This window comes from Athalia rosae, chromosome 3 (genome assembly GCF_917208135.1).
Source record: "Athalia rosae chromosome 3, iyAthRosa1.1, whole genome shotgun sequence".
In the NCBI taxonomy this organism is placed as follows: Eukaryota; Metazoa; Arthropoda; class Insecta; order Hymenoptera; family Athaliidae; genus Athalia; species Athalia rosae.
This window is the reverse complement of record NC_064028.1, coordinates 11,179,287-11,198,771: the sequence shown is the minus strand read 5'-3', so window position 1 is coordinate 11,198,771 and position 19,485 is coordinate 11,179,287. Positions and strand designations below refer to the sequence as shown.

The window sequence follows — 19,485 nt, the reverse complement described above, 5'->3', positions numbered from 1 at the left end:
GATTCAAGTAATTACAGCGTCAGGTGGAACAGCGTATTTATATGATTTTAATACGAGAATTAACGACGACGACTACGTCTCGACGAATAAAACAGTGTCCGTTGTGTTACATACGCGGGCGTCATTACGGCGCCATGTGCAATTGACGCCGCCCACGAACTTTTTGACTACCATATATCACATAGGTATACACATAATATGGATATACACGTTATATCTGTGAAATAGCTGCCCCTCGTACTTTTTCCTTTTTTTTTCCATTTTTACAATCTCTTCATTCCTGTTCTCTCGATATTTTCTCTCAGCATTCAATCTTCCCAAATATCCGTATAAAATGCGAAGCAAATCAATTTGAAACATCGAATCACGATCACTTAAACCTCTCGTTATGCAGCGCAGAATTTGGGAGATCGTGTTTCTTCTCCCTTTTTCTTTTATTCACTCTTTTTTTTAATTTTCTTTCAAATTTTTATTCGAATTCTCTTATTTTCTGTTTCAGGTGAGTCTTTTCGTCGCCTACTCGCGCAGCCTTTGCAATGGCGGAAAACAAAAAACAACGAAAAAACTAAATGAACGACTGAATTTTGGTAAAGTATTGTAAAAACAAATTAATTGGCTATTCGGTTCAGCTATAACGCTATAATTTTACTCGTGATAGCAGATTGAATTATTTGGTTCGTTCGTTGCGGGGGGGGGGGGGGGGGGGGGGGGTCGACGGTCACTGTGATCCGCGCCCGTTCGTCTGACGACGATGAGTTTACACCCCCGACTCTGCGCGTGCAGAGAGAAAGAAAAAAAGATACGAAGAAGGAGAGCGAGAGCGAGCGATACGTCTCACGATCGGCGCGTTGCGTTCTCGATGGCCGATGGCCACGATCGCGTGAGTCACGCTAAGAAAACTTGCACAGAGACTCGACTCACTCAACGGTGGAGACTGGCGAGAGAGAGAGAGAGAGAGAGAGAGAGAGAGAGAGAGAGAGAGAGAGAGAGAGAGAGAGAGAGAGAGAGAGAGAGAGAGAGAGAGAGAGAGAGAGAGAGAGAGGGGGGGGGGGGGGAAGTGTAGACGGGGAACGCTCCGTTTTTGTATATTCCATACCGTCTGGTAACGGTGACGGAAACAAGTGAAAAGAAAAAACCGAGGAGATGAAATGAAAAAAAATATAACCACCGGGTACACTGATCCCCATTCATAACGTCGTAGGTCGTACTTGGTTAAATAACATTCCGGTGATTCTATGGTCTTTGACGCGGTGAGCTGCTGCTGCTGCCGCTCCGATACCTGAAAAGAGACGTTGCGTACCGGTGTTCCTTCGTACGTGAAACTCTCCGAGGTTGACGATGCATAAAATTCGGATTATCGCGACCGTTCGATGATCTTTTCTTTTCTTTTCTTTTCTTATCTTATCTTTTTTCTTTCTTTCTTTCCTTTTTCAAACACCGGCTACGACCATTGAACGATTCACGCGCCTGTACCCACATAGATGTACTCGAATCGTACATACGATCGGTATGTATGCAGATGTATATCCATTTTTGTAATTAATTTTCTTCTCTACTTCCGACACACGATGGGACGGATTATCGCACGACGAGAATCTGAATGTTCGAGGAATTTTCATCACTTCTACTATATCGATTAAATCGATCAAATCGATGAGTGGAAGATAAAATTATTGAAATAACAATCGCGCACGGGAAATCGTTGCGTTCGTATCTGCGTGACGTGTATAGATTGTTTCATTCACGATCAAAAATTATTCCATCGAACAAATCGTAATTCAATTGGATCTATATTAACCTTGTATGATTACAAATAAATATTTACATAGATATTTATCTGACATCGCACGATATCGTGCACATAGGTATATGGGTGTATGTATATAGATACGGTGCGTGCGATCGTAATCGGGATCGTACGCCACGTGTTATTTTTGATGTTTCTAATTTTCTTATCGTATTCCATTTATTTCTGGCGTCCAAAAATATCGATAATCCCATACGCGTATCATAACCCGAGCAGCGAGAACATATATACATACATACGTATACATATGTATGTTATATTACGCGTGCATTTAGCGGCGGAGTATCTTCCCGGTAAAAATAGTTGGCATACCGATTCTCTTCGTTCCGTTATACATACGTATAGGTATATATACGTGTGGTCGGTACCTACCGAATACACATCGCTCGAAGCGTTAAGGGCGACCCCTCTAATACGTACAAATCGCAGTCACGTGTATACCTGTATATGCGCCTATATGCACGGGGGAAAACGAATTCCTGAATAATCCATCGTTTGACCGTTCTACTCGTCCGGGACAATGGTCCACTAACCTGGTGTAAAAAAAAGAACAGGAGGAACAAAGACGGGCCATGCTCACCTGAAGGAATTTCTGCATTCTTCGGTGACTCATATCGCATGTGGAGCGTTTTCTTTCCTCTTTTTTTTTTCCCCCTTTTCTTGCGCGTACGTGTAAATATATTTATAGTGTACATCGTTTGTATTGCGTACACATACGCGACACTCGAACGGGTAATTATCGAAAAAAAAAAATTTATGACTTTTTTGGGTGGAACATTTCTGTCTCAGCCGAAATAAGCAGAAACTAACGGAAGACGAATAGGAGACGGAGAGATTTCGAAATATTGAAGAAAAAAAATATAATGAATAGCTTATTGGGATAACAATTATCTGCACTTGATCTTGAATTCTGAATAATTATCGCGAGTAACCTGATTGTGAGTCATAAGGACGATCGAAAAATCGAAGGAAAAAAAAAACAAGAAAAACGCACTTTCGAACCGGGCCCCCCCCCCCCGTACCTGTCACCTGATTGTAAAGCTGTCTCACGTGAATTACCGTTCGATCAATTATCTGCATGAGTCAAGTCATTAATTTTTTTAATCTTTGTAATTTCTTCTTTTTTTTTTTTTTAAATTCGTTTCTCCATATCGCCATCGGCCATTTATATTTCATCGCTCACCGAATCGGCCTGTGATATTATGACAACCAGCTGCGACGCTATTAGCTATTAAGAGGGTGCGGTGTGGTGATAAATGAGTAAATGATTCGATAGGCATACACCATATAAACGCATATATTTAAATAAACACGTAGAGATGTGATAAATCGTCTTGTAGCTGTGTACCTTAGGTATAGTATTTTAACGCGTGAGTATAATGTATATTATCGCATATGTAAATCAAATTTTATGCAGCGTGAATCATACAGTGGTTTTTTTTTTGTTTTTGTTTTTTTTTTTAGGATTTTTGAACTTTTCGCTCTCGCGTATCGGCGAAATGAAATTTAAAAAAAAAAAGAAACGTACAAATAAATGGATAAATAAATTCGAAAAAAGAGCACCAGGTTGTTTATGATGATCATGCGGAGATAACGACGATGATTCACAAATTGTATTAAATAGGATAGATTATAATTGAGCACTCAGATTTGTCCGAATTTATCGATCTTTCACTCGTTCGTTTTTCTTTTTTTTTTCTTTTTCAATCGAACCTCGAAGTACGTACGTACGCATTGTAGGTTACGTAGACTTTAAAGTACTTCAATATTACTTCCGGGCATCGCCGTAATCAGCGTCCAGCATCTCACGTTCGGTAGCCCGAGCTCCTGGTGCTGTGTATATAGATATATATGTACGAGAGAAAGCAAATTTTTTTTCAATGTAACGCGCTACAGTATACGCTTATATATATATATATACATATATATATACATATATATATATATATACATATATATACATATATATACATATATATGAATTATATATATATATATATATATATGTACACCTGTATACCTTGTACTTACCTTTTCGCACACAATTTGAACGAACCAGTTTATACCGACGCACTGCAGGATCTCTTTCCTCATACTTTTCTCCAGTCTCGACCTCAACTTCGAAATATGTCCACTCTTTCTCCAGGATGTGACGCAGCTCATCCCGAAATTCTTAATCTTTACGTCACTCCGAATCCCCATGAGCGCATTTCAGGCGTGCCTATGTATTTATCTTATAACGTTGACCCGACGAACGAACACCAATTTGTAAAAAGAGGCAAAAACAAAAAAAAAATTGATATACGAGAAAACGAATGAAAAAGATGTTCGCACAAAGAAAGCGCGGATAACGAGGGAGTAGAGAAAAAATGGAAAAAAAAATATCACGAAATAGACCATCGGCACGAGGTTAAGCCCAAAAATTTCTGGCCCTTTGCCCGGCGATCAGGTGTATAAATAGCGAAACTCTGACGTGTCGCGTATAGTTCATTGCGCACCTAAGTCAAATAAATTATCTGTATTTGTGTGTGTGTACGTTTATGTATCACGGGGGGACGATGTTAGAGCTTGTGCGAGAGCGAAGTGCAATCATGGACCAATTGACCACGAGCAGCCCTGCGTTCGATAAAAAGTTCGAAGTTTTATCCAAGCTCATCATTGGTAGTAATTGATTAATCATCGGTAACGCATGTACCGCGTACGTACGTACCTCTCACCTTGTGTCAATTAATTCTATATTAACGGACTCGATGATAATTATAATAATATATTTCAACGACCCCATTATCGCACGTACTATGCGGTACAATAACGCGCACGTCGATTAAATTAGAGCTATGATTGATTCGTTATTTTATATATACATTATACGTGTGCATATATATTTATTTTATTACCTATTTACTCGTCAAGGCAACGATAATGATTATTCACGTTATTATATCGTTGATGAAATAATTGACGATCTATAAATAATTGTAGCTTTATTCCTAGAATTAATTCAGTTTACGTTGTGAGTGATCAACGGATCGGTGCAGGCCGAGGGAAAAAGACCGAAAAAATTAAGGAAAAAAAGTACAAGGAATTTTGATTTACCCGCGTATCCTATTGGGTATTCAATGTGCGCATAATCCTTGAGATGAAATAAAATATTGATAAATTTCATACAAATGATGGTATATTCTCATTATGTAATCCTATATATGAATCAGAATAACGTTCGGGGAATTAATATCGAAGGATTTCTTCGAAGATGAGTAGGATCGAGAGCGAGGTGAATAATTAAGTGCGTCGAGGTAATTTACGCTGCATGGTGCGTAGAGTTGCTTTATAACATCATCGGCAGTGATATAATAGAAAATCAGAAGTTAATTTTTTCATCGCATTATACGTACAGTTCGCATTATCTTATATACTTTTAATAATAGCCAATTCTTAGGAAACGATGATAAATTTCTAAGAATAAATGCAGTAACTACTTTACCCGACGTACATATATATTATACACGTACATACGTGTGGCTATGTGCATATACCTCGTAGGTATACACTTGTCTAACCGCAATAGGGTACTATATTGCTGGTGTACATCCGTTCAAAAAAAGAAAAAAAAAAAAAGGAAAAAAGAAATAAGTAGAATAATCTTTCATTCATAAAATTGCTGGTTAATTTAAACAACATGTAGTACAATCGTACATGTGTATGTGTATACATACATACGATGTATACTATACGTCACCTGGTTTACAATAAATCCTATGACGTAATTACGCGTTACGTACGCACGCGAAAGGTTCGCGGCACGTGTGACTCCTACTTACCCCTACCTTTTTTCAATTGACCCTTTCATTTTCATTTTTATCAATCAACTAATTGATTAGATAATTCATATTTATTTATTTCATTTTCTTTCTCATTATTTCTGTTCAATCGAAGTAAAAAGATACATATCAATAAATGAATAAAAATTTGGAACAAAAAGATAAGAAATAGTGGAGAAAAAAAAATTGAAGTAAAATTGATAAAACGAGAAAAGCAGAAAAAAAAAAAGAAAGAAAGAAAGAAAGAAAGAGAGTTTTCAAATCCAACGCTTTGTATAAACATAATATGTGATGCAATAATTCTGACGTATACATTTTACGGTGCAATGTACTCGGGGTTTCTTATCTTTATTTATTTTAATACATAATTCATGTATGTACAAATATTGTATGTACATGAATTATATTGATAAGATTCAGAACGCGGTGATGGACAACTTTTCTACGAATTTTTTTATCAAATTTATTCAACTCCATTATCTTTTTTTCTTCTTCTTTGCTATTGCTGGAAGTTTTTTTTCTTTTTTAAATTATACATTATAATCAAGAAACTAAGATTAAACAAAAAAAACAAATAAATAAATAAATAAAAAAAAGAATGTAAACCCACTAAGTTGACGATGTATATACGTAATACATATTTATGCGAATAAAAATATTAATATTAACGATAACACGTTGTATGTATACGGACGATAATTGATTAATTTGTATAATATGCATGTGTGATACGATCAAATATATATTTATAATACGTGACGGCGAAATTAAAGAAATGGAAGATTAGCCTTTGAATTTATGACGTCCACATGACGATAACCGAATATCGCGCGATGAGTCACTCGCGGATTCGCATGAACCAGCGGGGCGTCGCGACGGTCGATTAGGACTATCCTCCCCCTGCCCCCTCTCCGTCTCAGTTTGCCTCATTTCTTCCTCTTCCTCTTTCTCTTTCTCTTTCTCTTTCTCTTTCGCTCCTTCTCTCCCCACCTCCTCTTGTTCCTACCCCCTCCGTCCCGCCCATCCTGAATTCAATTCGCGAACAGCTGGATTTTCGTCTCCAATATTTTACCTTCGAATCCGTACCGCGAGTCGAATTTAAGGTCGCGATGTTTATATACAATGCTATGCGTATGCGTGTAGGTTGATATCAAGTAGACGCGTCATTATTTACATATGTATGTGTATACCTACATAGGTGAGCCAAGTTTGACGATTCGCGAGTCATCTGCAGTCGGTTAGTCGTGCGCATGCCACCGTCGCCTACGCTTCGCGAGATTCGGATGGGATCGTTCGACTTTTCGTTAGAAAATATAGAGAAATTACGGTTTTGCGATTTTCTTCTGTCGTTTACATTTCATTTTCACTTTTGCGACGGACAAATTATTCCGTCGTCGGTGATCCGTTCGTGTAATATTTTGAGTATTCTGGTTTTATTGGTAATGAATTTGAAAATTCAACTCATCTACCGCGTTGAACGGTTAAGAATAAAAAATTGAAAACATATTTTTTTTGTTTCTTTCTTTAATTTACAAAAAAATTAAACATCGATTCGTTACGGTTTAATCATTTTTCAGATCGGTATATGTATGTTATAGAATACATGTAATTATATTCGTCGCGCGCTATATGAAAGTCTCTTTTATATAGATCCATGTATTAGTACATACATGTGTGACAATAGCTTATAGTACATTACAGCCTGCATTATTTTATTGTGAGCAAGAACTTTTTCAATACCGCGTTGTGTTTATAACCCGCCGCGCACGTGACTTCCGGAAATGTCCGGAAGCAAACGTTAGAACTTCCTTTTTATTGGGTTATACATATAAACTATACCGAGAAGATCGAAATTACGGCTAGATATCAACCGCCTTCTTTTCTTTTATATAATTACATACCTATGCAGGTACCGAGAGAATATGGTTGTCGGATCTTTTTTTTTTAAATGAATGAAGATAGTGAAAAGAGCACGGCATGCAAAAAAAGAATTAATCGTTTAGTTAATGAAACGATGAAATCGTCCGATTGTTAAATTTCTCTCACGGGAACGGAAAAAATATCGATGAGAAAAAAAGTGAACGAAAGAAATGTTATGAAAAATATTTTAGTATCCGGTACGATACACCTCGGTGCTTATAACGTGTTCCAGACTATTCTGTAGATAATTTTTTTATATGTGTGTAATTTGTATATATATATATATATATATATTTATTCGTTATCTATAGAGATTGTTACGAAAGACAATATAATATGTTTAACCTTGCGCCGTCGCACCTCGTTGAATTGATAAAATTTTTATTCGTAAGTCTCGAACGTAACGATCATTGTACCAATTTTTTTTTTTTAATTTTGCCGTTTTCTCCTTTTCGTAATCAGGGATTTACGTCGTTTATACAAAACAAATTCATCAATTCCAGTCGGAGATGCCGTTACGAAGCGATTGTGTGGAACGGTAGAGACACGAAGTAAATAAAAGAAAGAAAAAAGTAAAAAAGAAAAAAACGAAATAAAAATAATACATTATTCTTAAACATTATTACAGAAATGTCGGTAACGTAGATACCTACAGATACGTTATTGCTGACAATGAGACGGTAAAAATGTGTTAATATTTAAAAAAACAATTTTCCTTTCAATTTGTGAAATGTGAAAAACGTAAAATATCTAATAAAAACAAAGTTAAAAAAAAAAAAAGAAACGAGATAATACATTTTAAATACATATACGTGTACACATATGCGAATGAATGAGCGTTGATCGTGGATTGAACATGCTGCACATTACCGGTGGACACCAGCACCGCAGCAGCATGTATAAAGGAAGGGGTGCTTTTTTAAAATCGGTAAGAAAATATTCGCTAGGTACTTTTAAAATAAATGAGATTTAGCTAAAAATTAATTGGTCAAATATGATCAAAATATCATCTACGTATATATTGCGTAATCCTCGTGAACGCGGTACTGCAGTACACATATGTATGCATACGTGTGTGTACGTATGTGTATATACAGCTAAAAATAAATGAAAGTAATTCGCGAGTTACGATTGGTGGTTTAAGACGCGCCCCTTTTTTTCATATAAGGAATCGCACGTGGGTTGAGCCAGTCAGGTATATAATACGTATGTATGTACGTACGTACGTACACCATACCTATACATACATACATATGTACAATCCGGTTTAACTTTCCGCCTATTGGGTTGATGAAAGTAAAAAAAATGACCGCTGATTCAATATTGTTTTTGCTGTTTTTTTTTTTTTTTCAAAATTTTTTTTTTTTTTTTCTCCAAAATATTCCAATCGCGATTTTAATTATACAACGCGGTCTTCGTCTCTTCCAGAAGAAAAGAAAGAGAAAACGAATTAGAAAGATGAGTCAAAGAATCGCACGTGAATGGAAAAAATAAAAGCAGAAAAATACATTTAACGAATACTCGGAGGTTCGTTAAATAATTATATGATAAAACGGAAAAAAAAGGAAAATGAAGCGAATATCCCAAGGTATGCAGAGGATGACTATCTGAATATGTGTATGCTATGTATACACTGCGTACATGTAGCTACGTGGGTATACGCGTGATATTCGAGTATGATGTATAAAACGGAGATGATTTCCGAGAAAATAATCTATATCGGTACGTAATACCTACGTCATGAAAATCGTTTTTTCTTCCTTTTTTCATACCTATTTTTTTTCATTAGATACAGAAATTACTTACCTACTATCTGCAGTGAATGACATCATCGTAATACATCATGTAATCTCTTTTATTTGAATGTGACCCTTGTACACCTACATACACGTACGAACATGAAATTGCAACGCACCGCATAGTATATACGACAAGTATACGTATAATTTTTTTGTACAATATTTACGCATATATATATATATAATTTATAGATTCAAACAAATGTTATTCGTGCATACAACCTACATGTATATAGGTATCTACCTGTCATTTTATCTGTTTGACACGATTAACATTTTTTAGTGACTAATCGCCACGCGACTCTCCATGTCATGTCGTCATCGTCTGCATCTGCGGAATCGTCATCGTCGCTGAGTGATGAATTCAATTGTTGTTACGTATGAGGTTATACAATATCATCGTGTACAGCCCAGCTGTATGACCTAACTATATTGCTATACGACGCATCGCGCCGATGACGACTATTACAACGATGACGCGGGATCGTTGACCTATACGCGATACTTGAATTTCGATTCATTTTTTTCCATTTTTTTTATTATCGCTCCCCTTCTCCACTCGAGGCCGGTGGCGGTGTTGGTATTTTTCTAAGTATTTTCGCCACTCTGAATCCAATACCTATGATTACCTACGTATTAACGCATAGCGGACTCTATATGTACGACGACAGGTTGAAGTATCAAATTGATTCTCTCGATTTATTGTACATGATAGCAATAATGATGATTCGAAAAAAGGATATATCAATAATGATAGCAACAATAATGAGATATTACAAGCATTGATGAATCACTGCAATAGCACGAGACACACGTTTACAAGTTACGTAACATTTCGTCGAGTCATCAACCGCCCGGTGTCGTTACAGGCGGTATAGTATGTTCGTACAACGTGTTATCGTATTTTCGAAACACGAACCTGATACAAAAAACAGAAGCGAATAATGATGATAACAATATTGATCGATAAGTGAATAAATTTAAAAATCATCGCCAAAATAAGAGTGTCGAACGTTTGCTATACGTTGGAATCGATCTTAATTCGTTACTTGAATGAGGATGAAAAAGTGGGGGAAAATAAATGTTTTTCTTTGTTTTTTTTTTATACGGTTGTTCGATTTCGTATCTCCACTTTTTTCTAACAATCAGTCGCCGAGCAATATTCCTTTGTTTGCCATTTCGTGAAAAATATTTTCACGAAATAGCCAATGCATTTCTTTTCCCTCTGATCTCACTGTCAATTTCTCTTCGCTTTCGACACTGGGAAAAATGCCGGGAAAATCGATCGCTTATAGTTTCCTGTCGGATTTAAATATAGAAAGAATTAAAAAGAAGAAGCGACGGTCGGAAAACCCGGGTAATTCCCCAACCTTGTGAGTAAATAAGTACCCACGTATTACTTGTGTGTGCGCACATGTTTAAATGGAATATAGTTATATTCAACGGGATTTTCCTTCCGGAACTTCACGGTGACCACCGACCGAGTGTCGTCGCGCGTGCATGATTAAACAAATTGAATTGAAAATAGAAATTTGAAAATTTTTCCAATATTTGTGGAAGTACATACGTTCAACCGAACATAAGAATTATTTGATAAAAAAACGCCGGTCCTCGTCCTCTGTGATTTTGACGAATTGTTGGCAAGATCAATCGAAATTTGGTATTTTAGTGTTTATAGTTTTCTGTGAGAATTTGCGTTCCTAATAACAATAATAGTGATAATTTTAAAAGCCCGTTTGAGATATCTGATTATTTTTTTGCTAGCCTATATTTATAAAGAGGAAAGAGAAGGGGGTAGCGAAGGTCCACAGATTTTACGTCAGAGCGTCGCGTGGCGCTTCGATCGAGAATATTTAAACGTTAAACCAGTCTGACATCGACGTCTGTTGCTACTTTGCTCACGAGTCTCGCGTCGACGATACGTATGTAAAGTGATTCTCGTTCCTTTTGCCGCGCCGCCGGTTATTACTACTTTTTCTCGTCGATCCGGCTGACTACGAACGGTTTTATGGAATTCACAAAAAATTTTCTCAAACCGAATGTAATTTTTTTTGTGATTTTAACCTTCCTTTAGTTCCGATGAAACAAAATCCGTACGACTTTTAAAGTCAAAGTTATGTAATTGTATAGTTGACCAGTTGATACAGTGAAATAGTGCGTAAAGTTATTCGGTTTTTTCGAAATTTTAGATATCAATGATGATAATAATAATCAGCGATAAATGACAGTTCTCGGTTATGTATTTACAGTAAATAATACATACATATATGTGGCGAAAAAGTTTTCTGTGCAACTCTAAAATAAATATTTTTCTTTCTTTTTGAAATCAGCACGTACCAATATCCTAAATGCGAATCAAAGTAAGTCTTTGTTTTTTTTTATAATCGTTTCTCTATCGTATAACTGTGTAAAATAATTACTTGTGTACTTATTTATCTTCGTCTTACGAAGACGTTATAATTTGTTTTTTTCTCCCCCTTTTATTTTTCGGTACACCCCATATCGAAACGCATCTACAGACGTTTTGGTAAGAAAAATAACGCGAATAAAATGAGAGAGACGGAGAGTTAGAGAGAAAGAGAGGGGATATTTTGAAAGATGCCTCTTATATTCATCTTGTCTATTTTTAAAATGGACGTTAATGGAACAGAGGTATTTTCAGGGTGTTGCTTTAAATACCATTTCATTTCGAGGGCGAGAAAATTCTTTTGACAGAATTACCAGAATCAACTGTAACATGGTAATCAACGATGATTCAATGCGACGAACTTTTTTTTTCATATTATATGCATACTCAAAAATTATACTTCGCCATACTGACAAATTGGTGATTAATTACATTCGGTAGATCATTACTTCCGACGTATATTATTGCGTAGGTCTTCATTTTTCTGGTTTGGGTTCTGATTTTTTCATTGTTTTATTCTCTCGTTTTTCTTGTTTCGATCCAATATGATTTTTTTCTTTTTTCGTATCTATAAATCTTCGACCATTAAAATTTAATTGTTTGCCTCCTCCTCGTTTCTTATGTAATTGGAAAAAGAAAAAATAACGACAAAAAATAGTAGGAGCAATAAATTTCAACGAATAAACTTCAATTGTGCAATCTAGGAATTGAACATGTTACTATATATCGTACACTCCTTGATTATAATTATTCGATTGCAAATTACATAATGAGGCTACGAATGTATATTCATAAAAATTGATGTCGCATAGATATGCATATTCCTCACTTTTTTTCTCTTCTAAACTATGTGGGATCGTTATGTTATCATGATCATTAATATCGTTGTCGTTATTTAAACATCTTTATTATGTATATTAAAAAAAAAAAGAAGAATTCATACGTCACGATTATTTGATTCATTTAATTCAAGTATAAATTATCCTCTCGATTATTTCATTCATGCGTTTCATTTGTTGTTTTTTTTATATTTATCAATGCAGTGAAATCGAATGGAGCTTTGCGTGGGGTGAACAATAATTACGGAGAAATAATATAAATGTATGGTCGTACGTGTGCATATTTTTTTACAATTAAGCAAAAGATGATTTTTGAGCACGTTTCGTGCATAAATATTGCAATTACAAAACTATATACATGTGCATTATGAATATTATGCGTATGTTCGGTATATATAGCATGTATACTATCCAGACTGCAAAAGCAGCAGACTGCAGACTCGTTTGTCGAGTTTAGAGTCGAAATCTGTCCGCTCTCTGCAGGTATTTCCAAAGTAACGATAATGAAGAACGTAAAAATAAAAAAGATGCAGTGAAAAGATAGGAGGAAATGAGACGAAGAGAAATTTGTATTTAGATATGGATAAAAATGTCAATTGTTCAATATCGATACAACGAAGGTTGTAATGTTTTATGATTTTTTTTTTTTTGTCAAATATTTATTTATTTAAATATTTTTCACCGTTGTGTTTCAGATGTCCGAGTTCCCAGTGGAGGGCGGTGAAAATGGAGATATGCACTCCGTCATTGAAAATTTTCAGAAAAAGAGCAATCTTATTTCTGGAAGAACCGGACATCACACCCACGTCTCTCATTCCCATCATCCTCAAGTTACCACGTCGTCACAGGTGAATAATACAATCATCGATATGATCATTGTTATCGTTGCCATAAAATCGCTCTGAATATTATTCCGATAAAGAGGATCGTCGTCGTCGCAATGATAATTAATCGGTGCACTTCTGATTTTCTAATTGGCACAACTTTGCTAAATCATGGCCAAGGTAATCGGTCATTTTACGCCTACGTTCACGTAAGTGCACAGGATATATGTATCTACGTATAAAATATGTATTCGCAACGTACGTACGATATAAATACTTCACCTATAATTCCTAGAGAAACAGCTTGAGAATACGATGTGCTGCTGTTATAGGTAATTTAGATGAGATAGAAAATTTTCATAATGAGCCAATTCTCCCGTGACCGTGCAGAGGCGTCGGTCCAAAAATAAGTAAAACTCAACCCACCGAATCACATATGTACTACGGTGTACACGTATTCGGAAAATTTCAAATTCGTTGCAGCAGGTCGAGACGCGTTTCGATTCTGATGAATGGAAACGAAATAACAAAATAATAATAAATACAAATAACATATAAATTAATGATAAGTTATGTAATTTTTAATACGACGTTACGTGAATCCACGCCCACGCATATATGTATATTATCATATGCATATTATTATTGTATACGACGAGTTTAGGTTTCGGTTTTAAAAAGTGGGGAAAAAAAAACCTTGAAACCGTAGCGCGTTTCCTTATTTCATTTTGTAAGATATAATGTATACATCATACGCGCCTATGTGTGTACATGTTACATTACATATGTATAGATACTGTGGAATTTTTTATTTACACACGAAGTGTCGTCACTTTCCCACGAAGCTCAAATGCAATTCGTTAATTCATCTTTGAACCGTTAGACGATGTATTGGATATTTTCCAAAACTGATATTATGTCGTATATATAGTTGGTCGTCTATTTTATTCGCATTATCATTATAATTATCGTTGGTGTTAATTTCATCGTCATTCTCATTGCCGTATACTTATGGTTGGTTTCTTTCATTCTTATTTTTTCGTTTATTTTTTTTTTCTCTAATTTTTTCTTCGGTTCGGTGACGTATATTATACAGCGAACGTGACTCACCGACAGTGCCGAAAAGTTTTAATAGAATCTTTCTCACTCTATTTCTTGGCTTCGCAGATGCTGACAAATCAGAGTCAAACCAGCAGTACCTCGAGTAGAGTCGCTCAGCAGACCTCCCAGAGGATTCTAACCTCCTCGTCGACGAGGGAGATGAACGCTAGCAACGTCAAAGTTAAGGACGGACTGAACGAATTGAAGAGAGGTATTACGGAAATGAAAAATATGTCATCTAATTTCTCACGCCTGAGGAGCAGCATGGAAAACCTCGTCGACAGGTAAGGATCTCTTTCTTTTTTCCTCTCTTTGTTTTTTTCTTGATAAAAATCTAATTACAAATTTTACAAATTAAGTGGCCATGGTGTAGTAGTCGTCGTCTGTTTTCTGCTTCTCTCTTTTTAATCTATCAATGTATTTTGACTCGTGTCGAAGTGAAACTTTGAACAAGATCGATCGATACGTTTTTTGATCGCTGATAAATCACGTTTCGTTGGAGTTTTTAATTTGAGATATGAAAAGGAGTAATTCAACAAATGAAAGGATTAAATTTTTACGAGTTTCTCATCTTCGGCTCTTCCATGTCATTTGTTCATTTCGACTTTAAATTTAATTTTTTTGTCTATTTCTCTCTTCTTTCCAGAGATGGCAGCGGTCCGGAAGAAAATCTCTCAGAACCTTTGGTGACGTTTCCGGATCCAGATACGCCCCCACCGGTAACTGGAACTGTCACCTTAACGGGGGGATCGCCTTCGCAGCTAAATTCATTGAACTCTTTGAACAATTTACACAACATGAGCCCACCCATGAGCATGTCGAATATGCCGACGATAACGAGTATGTCGAGTATACCGGCTGGACCAGAAACTATGAAATTCGAACAGAAGAAAATGACCAGTGCTTCGAAAACTAAGGTAAGAATATTGCATAGACATTTTTTTTTTGTTTTTTTTTTTTTTATACAGAGCAATAAGTTGCTGAGTCGGATAGACGAGATATTTTGCGGAGATCCTTGAAATATTTTTTTTTATTTTTGACTAAATTGATACGACCCCTTACATCATACGTTTGGACGTTATCTGATATGCATGCGTGACACGTCTGGATTTAATTGGAAAAAAAAAATGAAATGAGAAACGAAGAAAAAAGCACGAACAATTCGACATTATGTCCGATGACATGTAAATTTTGCGGTTATTGTTATTTGACATGTAATCTGTAATTGATAAGGAATTTTTCTTTCCGATTGTAAGACGAATTTTAATAATTTTTAGGTTGTCACCGACGGATTCAGTGCTGAAAAGGCAACTGCCAACAGCGCTGAGATGAGGGCATTACAAACCGGCGATGTTTCTTATAAAGAACAAAGCGCCGCAACGGCAGCTAGAGCACGAGTAGAACTCGATGGTGTTTCTGCAGAAAAAAGCGTAGCTTTGGCGAGGGTGAGTTTAGTTTGGTATTGAAATTTTTGAAAGTTTGAAGAAGAAAATAGAAAAAAAAAATAAAGAAAAGAAATCAAAAACGTTTCGGGTTATGAGAAAAAATTATTCACCGTCGCTGAATAATTTTCACTTCGAACGTTATTACGTGGTGAAAAGCTTATTTTTGAACATTCTGATTCATTATAAATTTTGTTGAAAATATGTACTCCATTTCCGTGTAATGCTAGAATATAGTGAATATAGATAGTTTTTCTTTTAAATTTAGAATTATTTTCAAATCCGTTTCTCCTGATACATAATACGTGTATTCCGAACTTTGGTGAATTGTATCAGATTTTGAGTCACGTAAGTTATTTTGAGTCAGTGCCAAAAATTACTCGCTGTTACAATGCGCCTGTCAACTTCAGAATGACCAGCACTACCCACGTTTTTTTTAAAACAATATCATTCGTTCTTTTTTCATACCTTTTCTTTTTTTTTTCTTCAACCGTTCACTACTCTTTTTCTCTCCTATACTATTTTCATTATTCTTCTTGGCTCGCAAACCACCGCAGAGTAAGATGAATTGTATTTCATGTGCGTATATAAATTGTGTAAGAAGACCTCCCTCGGCTGTAGAGTATAGCTGTAATTTTCTGTATATATCTGAGAATATATACATACACACCTGGCTACACTGACCCTGAAAACAACCGACACTAACCACTCCGTTCACAACGTAGTGTCGTCATCCTAATAATAACAAACAAATAACCATTTGCCGCTGTTATTTCGACGCAAAAAAAATATCTTCGTCAATTTAATTTCTCTTTCTATCTGCTTTTTTCCTTGTTCTTTTTACTCTTATTCTATTACACCTGCTCGTCCTTATTTCAAGGTCGTATGTAATGAGCGATTAATTACCCAAACCAACTCTATAATTTTTTTTACTTTTAATTGTTGTCAAATATTCTCTTCTCATGGAATGTGTTATCCGTAGAATTGAAATTCCATTGAATTTATTTTTTTCCCTCTGTCTCTATCATTTTAGAAGAAAATAGATTTTACCTTTCCAAGGTTACAAGTTTGATCGACCTTCTTGGAAACATCAGGATCGCATAAACTCTGCGGGGTTGTAAATTTCTTTACGAGAATTGACCCTGATGAGGAAAGAAATTTTGCGCCTGCGTGTATTATACCTCTACAGGTTTCTTATTTATACCTATACATATACCTCAAAGTATAGGGAGTATATGTCGGACAAGGTTGACCAATCACGTGTCACAAACTACAAGCTAGCCCTTAACGAACTAACTCTTTGCGTAGGAATACCAAGGCCGAACGGTCTCATATTTTTTTTCTTTTCCCTTTTTCTTTGATTTTTATTGTACAGACAGAAATTTATTTGACGGTTGCATGCGCGCGCGTTTTGTCTAATTTCATTCCATTTCACTCTTAGCCTATCACGCGACCCGCGGCCTAATGCAAATGTAGGTTATTAGTTATTTATAATTTGAAATAAAAACAAAAGGGTAGTAGAAGGAAATAAACAAAAAATAAAAGGGGTCAATAAAAGGGTTCGGCACACCCTTTATATTGTGCCAGGTAGAATGAAAGATTGACTCTGCTTAACGGATGTCTGAACAGTTTCTCTGATTATACGAATTATCTTTCGTTTTCATTCTATTTGGCTTCGAAGGCATTTTTTTTATTTTCTTCAGCGACAACCAGAAAAGATTTTATTGATCGTATGTGTCCCCGTAGAATTTAGATTTAAACAACGAAAGAACAGATCGTGTAGCATGATACATACGATTCACGCTGTGACAAGACGCCTGAGCTATAAAACTTACTTAATTTTGCCCTTCGTTCAAACATCTGGTCTAAAACATTCTAATAAGGTTAATCAAATGTCACTCTAACTCTGATATCAATGTATCGTAAAATTACAATTACGCGTTTCACAGCGTACGCTTTATATGTATGGCTTTTAATACTGCCGGCACAAATTAAAGAAAAAGAGCACAGCGATGATGATTTTATTTTGAATCCGGGTTTAAAACGTGTGTTACCTGAAAATCATGCATAGTATATACCTATATCTTTTTACATGTACATATGTTGTCTAGTTGCGCGAGCACTCCGTCACTATATGAATTGTAGTCCTTGAGGACGATGATTTCCTGGTATAGATTAAAATTTAAACTGTATACAGTAATTTATTTTTACATGTAAAAAGTTTATCTATTTTTCAAAGTTTTTTTTTTTTTTTTTCATTTTTGTAAAATTTCTTTATTGTCTATTATTTGTTCAGCCATTATTGCAGAGGTGCGTACAGTGTATTCTACAAACAAATTATCCACATGTAGGTATACTACATACTAGGTATACTAGGTTGGGATGTACATCGACGATGTAAATGAAAGAAAGCTAATTTAAAAAAATGGCGCTAATTTTATTTGAGTTATCGAAAATGTACATATTTCTCATGTCTGCAGTAGCACGCATGTTTTCCTGGTTGAAAAGTTCGTAACGGGAAACACACGGAATGTTGTTTCTTCATGGAAAAGTAATTATTTATTATTGGAACGAGAATGAAAATTGCAATGCATGTACGTACGTATACGCATACATAAATTGACCGGTTATATATCACTAGAATAATTTTCGATTTACATCCGATTCCGTAAGAGACTTTCCGGGTATTCAGACATCCCGTTGTACCAGGAGACCAGAAAATTATCGTTGTATAACATAAAACGTGTTGGCGTAACTCGCGTGTGAGTCACCGAGAGTCGAGCGAACCACCCTTACAACATGTATAGGAAAACGCGAGGTCGATATCTCCAACATCCCCGCGGCGACAGAGTTTTCACCGTAGTATGAAATGGTTGTTCAACTCGTGAGGTTTACCAGGAGTTTACTCCCAGCACTTTTCATGTGCCCGAAGGGTAAAGGCAGACTTTTTTCCGTAGATAGTAAAATACCCTTGGAATTTATTCGAGCACAATCAAACGGCAAAACGAGTGATTGCCGCATTGAAAAATACCACAGTCTACTGAGCCGGCATGCGATGGTATGTTGACGATTTTTCGAATCAATTTTCTCTTTCGATAATTCGATATGTGCAGTAATTATACGGATAACGTTCAATTTGGTATCTTTGAATCTATTGGCCAGTGTATGATACGCCCTTCACTGTTGTGTTGCATTCCAAATTTTATTGCAAAGGACACGCCTTTTTTCTAATGTTTTTTTTTCTGTGTATATCGTTACGAAGCCAATTGATCAGAATTTAACCCGTGTATGCGTTACAAAATTCTTCGTAGATCTTTTTAGAGACATTTTTTTTCTTATTCCAATTGTCGTCCTTGGTGTTGTGTAATTCTGACAAAATTTCCGTTCGTTTTCTATACAGTCGTAAATCAGTTGCGGGAAACAGAAAAACCGAAATAGAATATAAAGAAAAAAAACACTCACTGTTTTAACAAACCCGGTTCGCTATACCGAGAAATGCAATTTCCGGTTTTCACTGTTCTCGTC

The 19,485-nt window shown here is 35.8% G+C and overlaps 1 protein-coding gene across 7 annotated transcripts in view; it reads left to right on the top strand.

Moving 5' to 3' along the window:
* The window catches only part of LOC105690082 (NAD(+) hydrolase sarm1), a 93,656-nt gene that overhangs the window by 67,734 nt on the left and 6,437 nt on the right, over window positions 1–19,485 (top strand). For 5 of the 7 annotated variants that reach the window (XR_002305907.2, XR_007277416.1, XR_007277413.1 and 2 more), the window contains exons 2-5: window positions 13,289–13,441; window positions 14,585–14,802; window positions 15,165–15,435; window positions 15,796–15,963. Coding sequence is in view for 1 of the 7 variants with exons in the window: in XM_020854727.2 (XP_020710386.1) it covers window positions 13,289–13,441; window positions 14,585–14,802; window positions 15,165–15,435; window positions 15,796–15,963 (810 nt within the window). In the remaining 6 variants the exon portion in view is untranslated. Of the gene's footprint in view, window positions 1–8,061; window positions 8,477–11,236; window positions 11,708–13,288; window positions 13,442–14,584; window positions 14,803–15,164; window positions 15,436–15,795; window positions 15,964–19,485 lie in introns of those variants that run through there. The other 2 variants (XR_007277414.1, XR_007277417.1) reach the window with 2 other exon arrangements.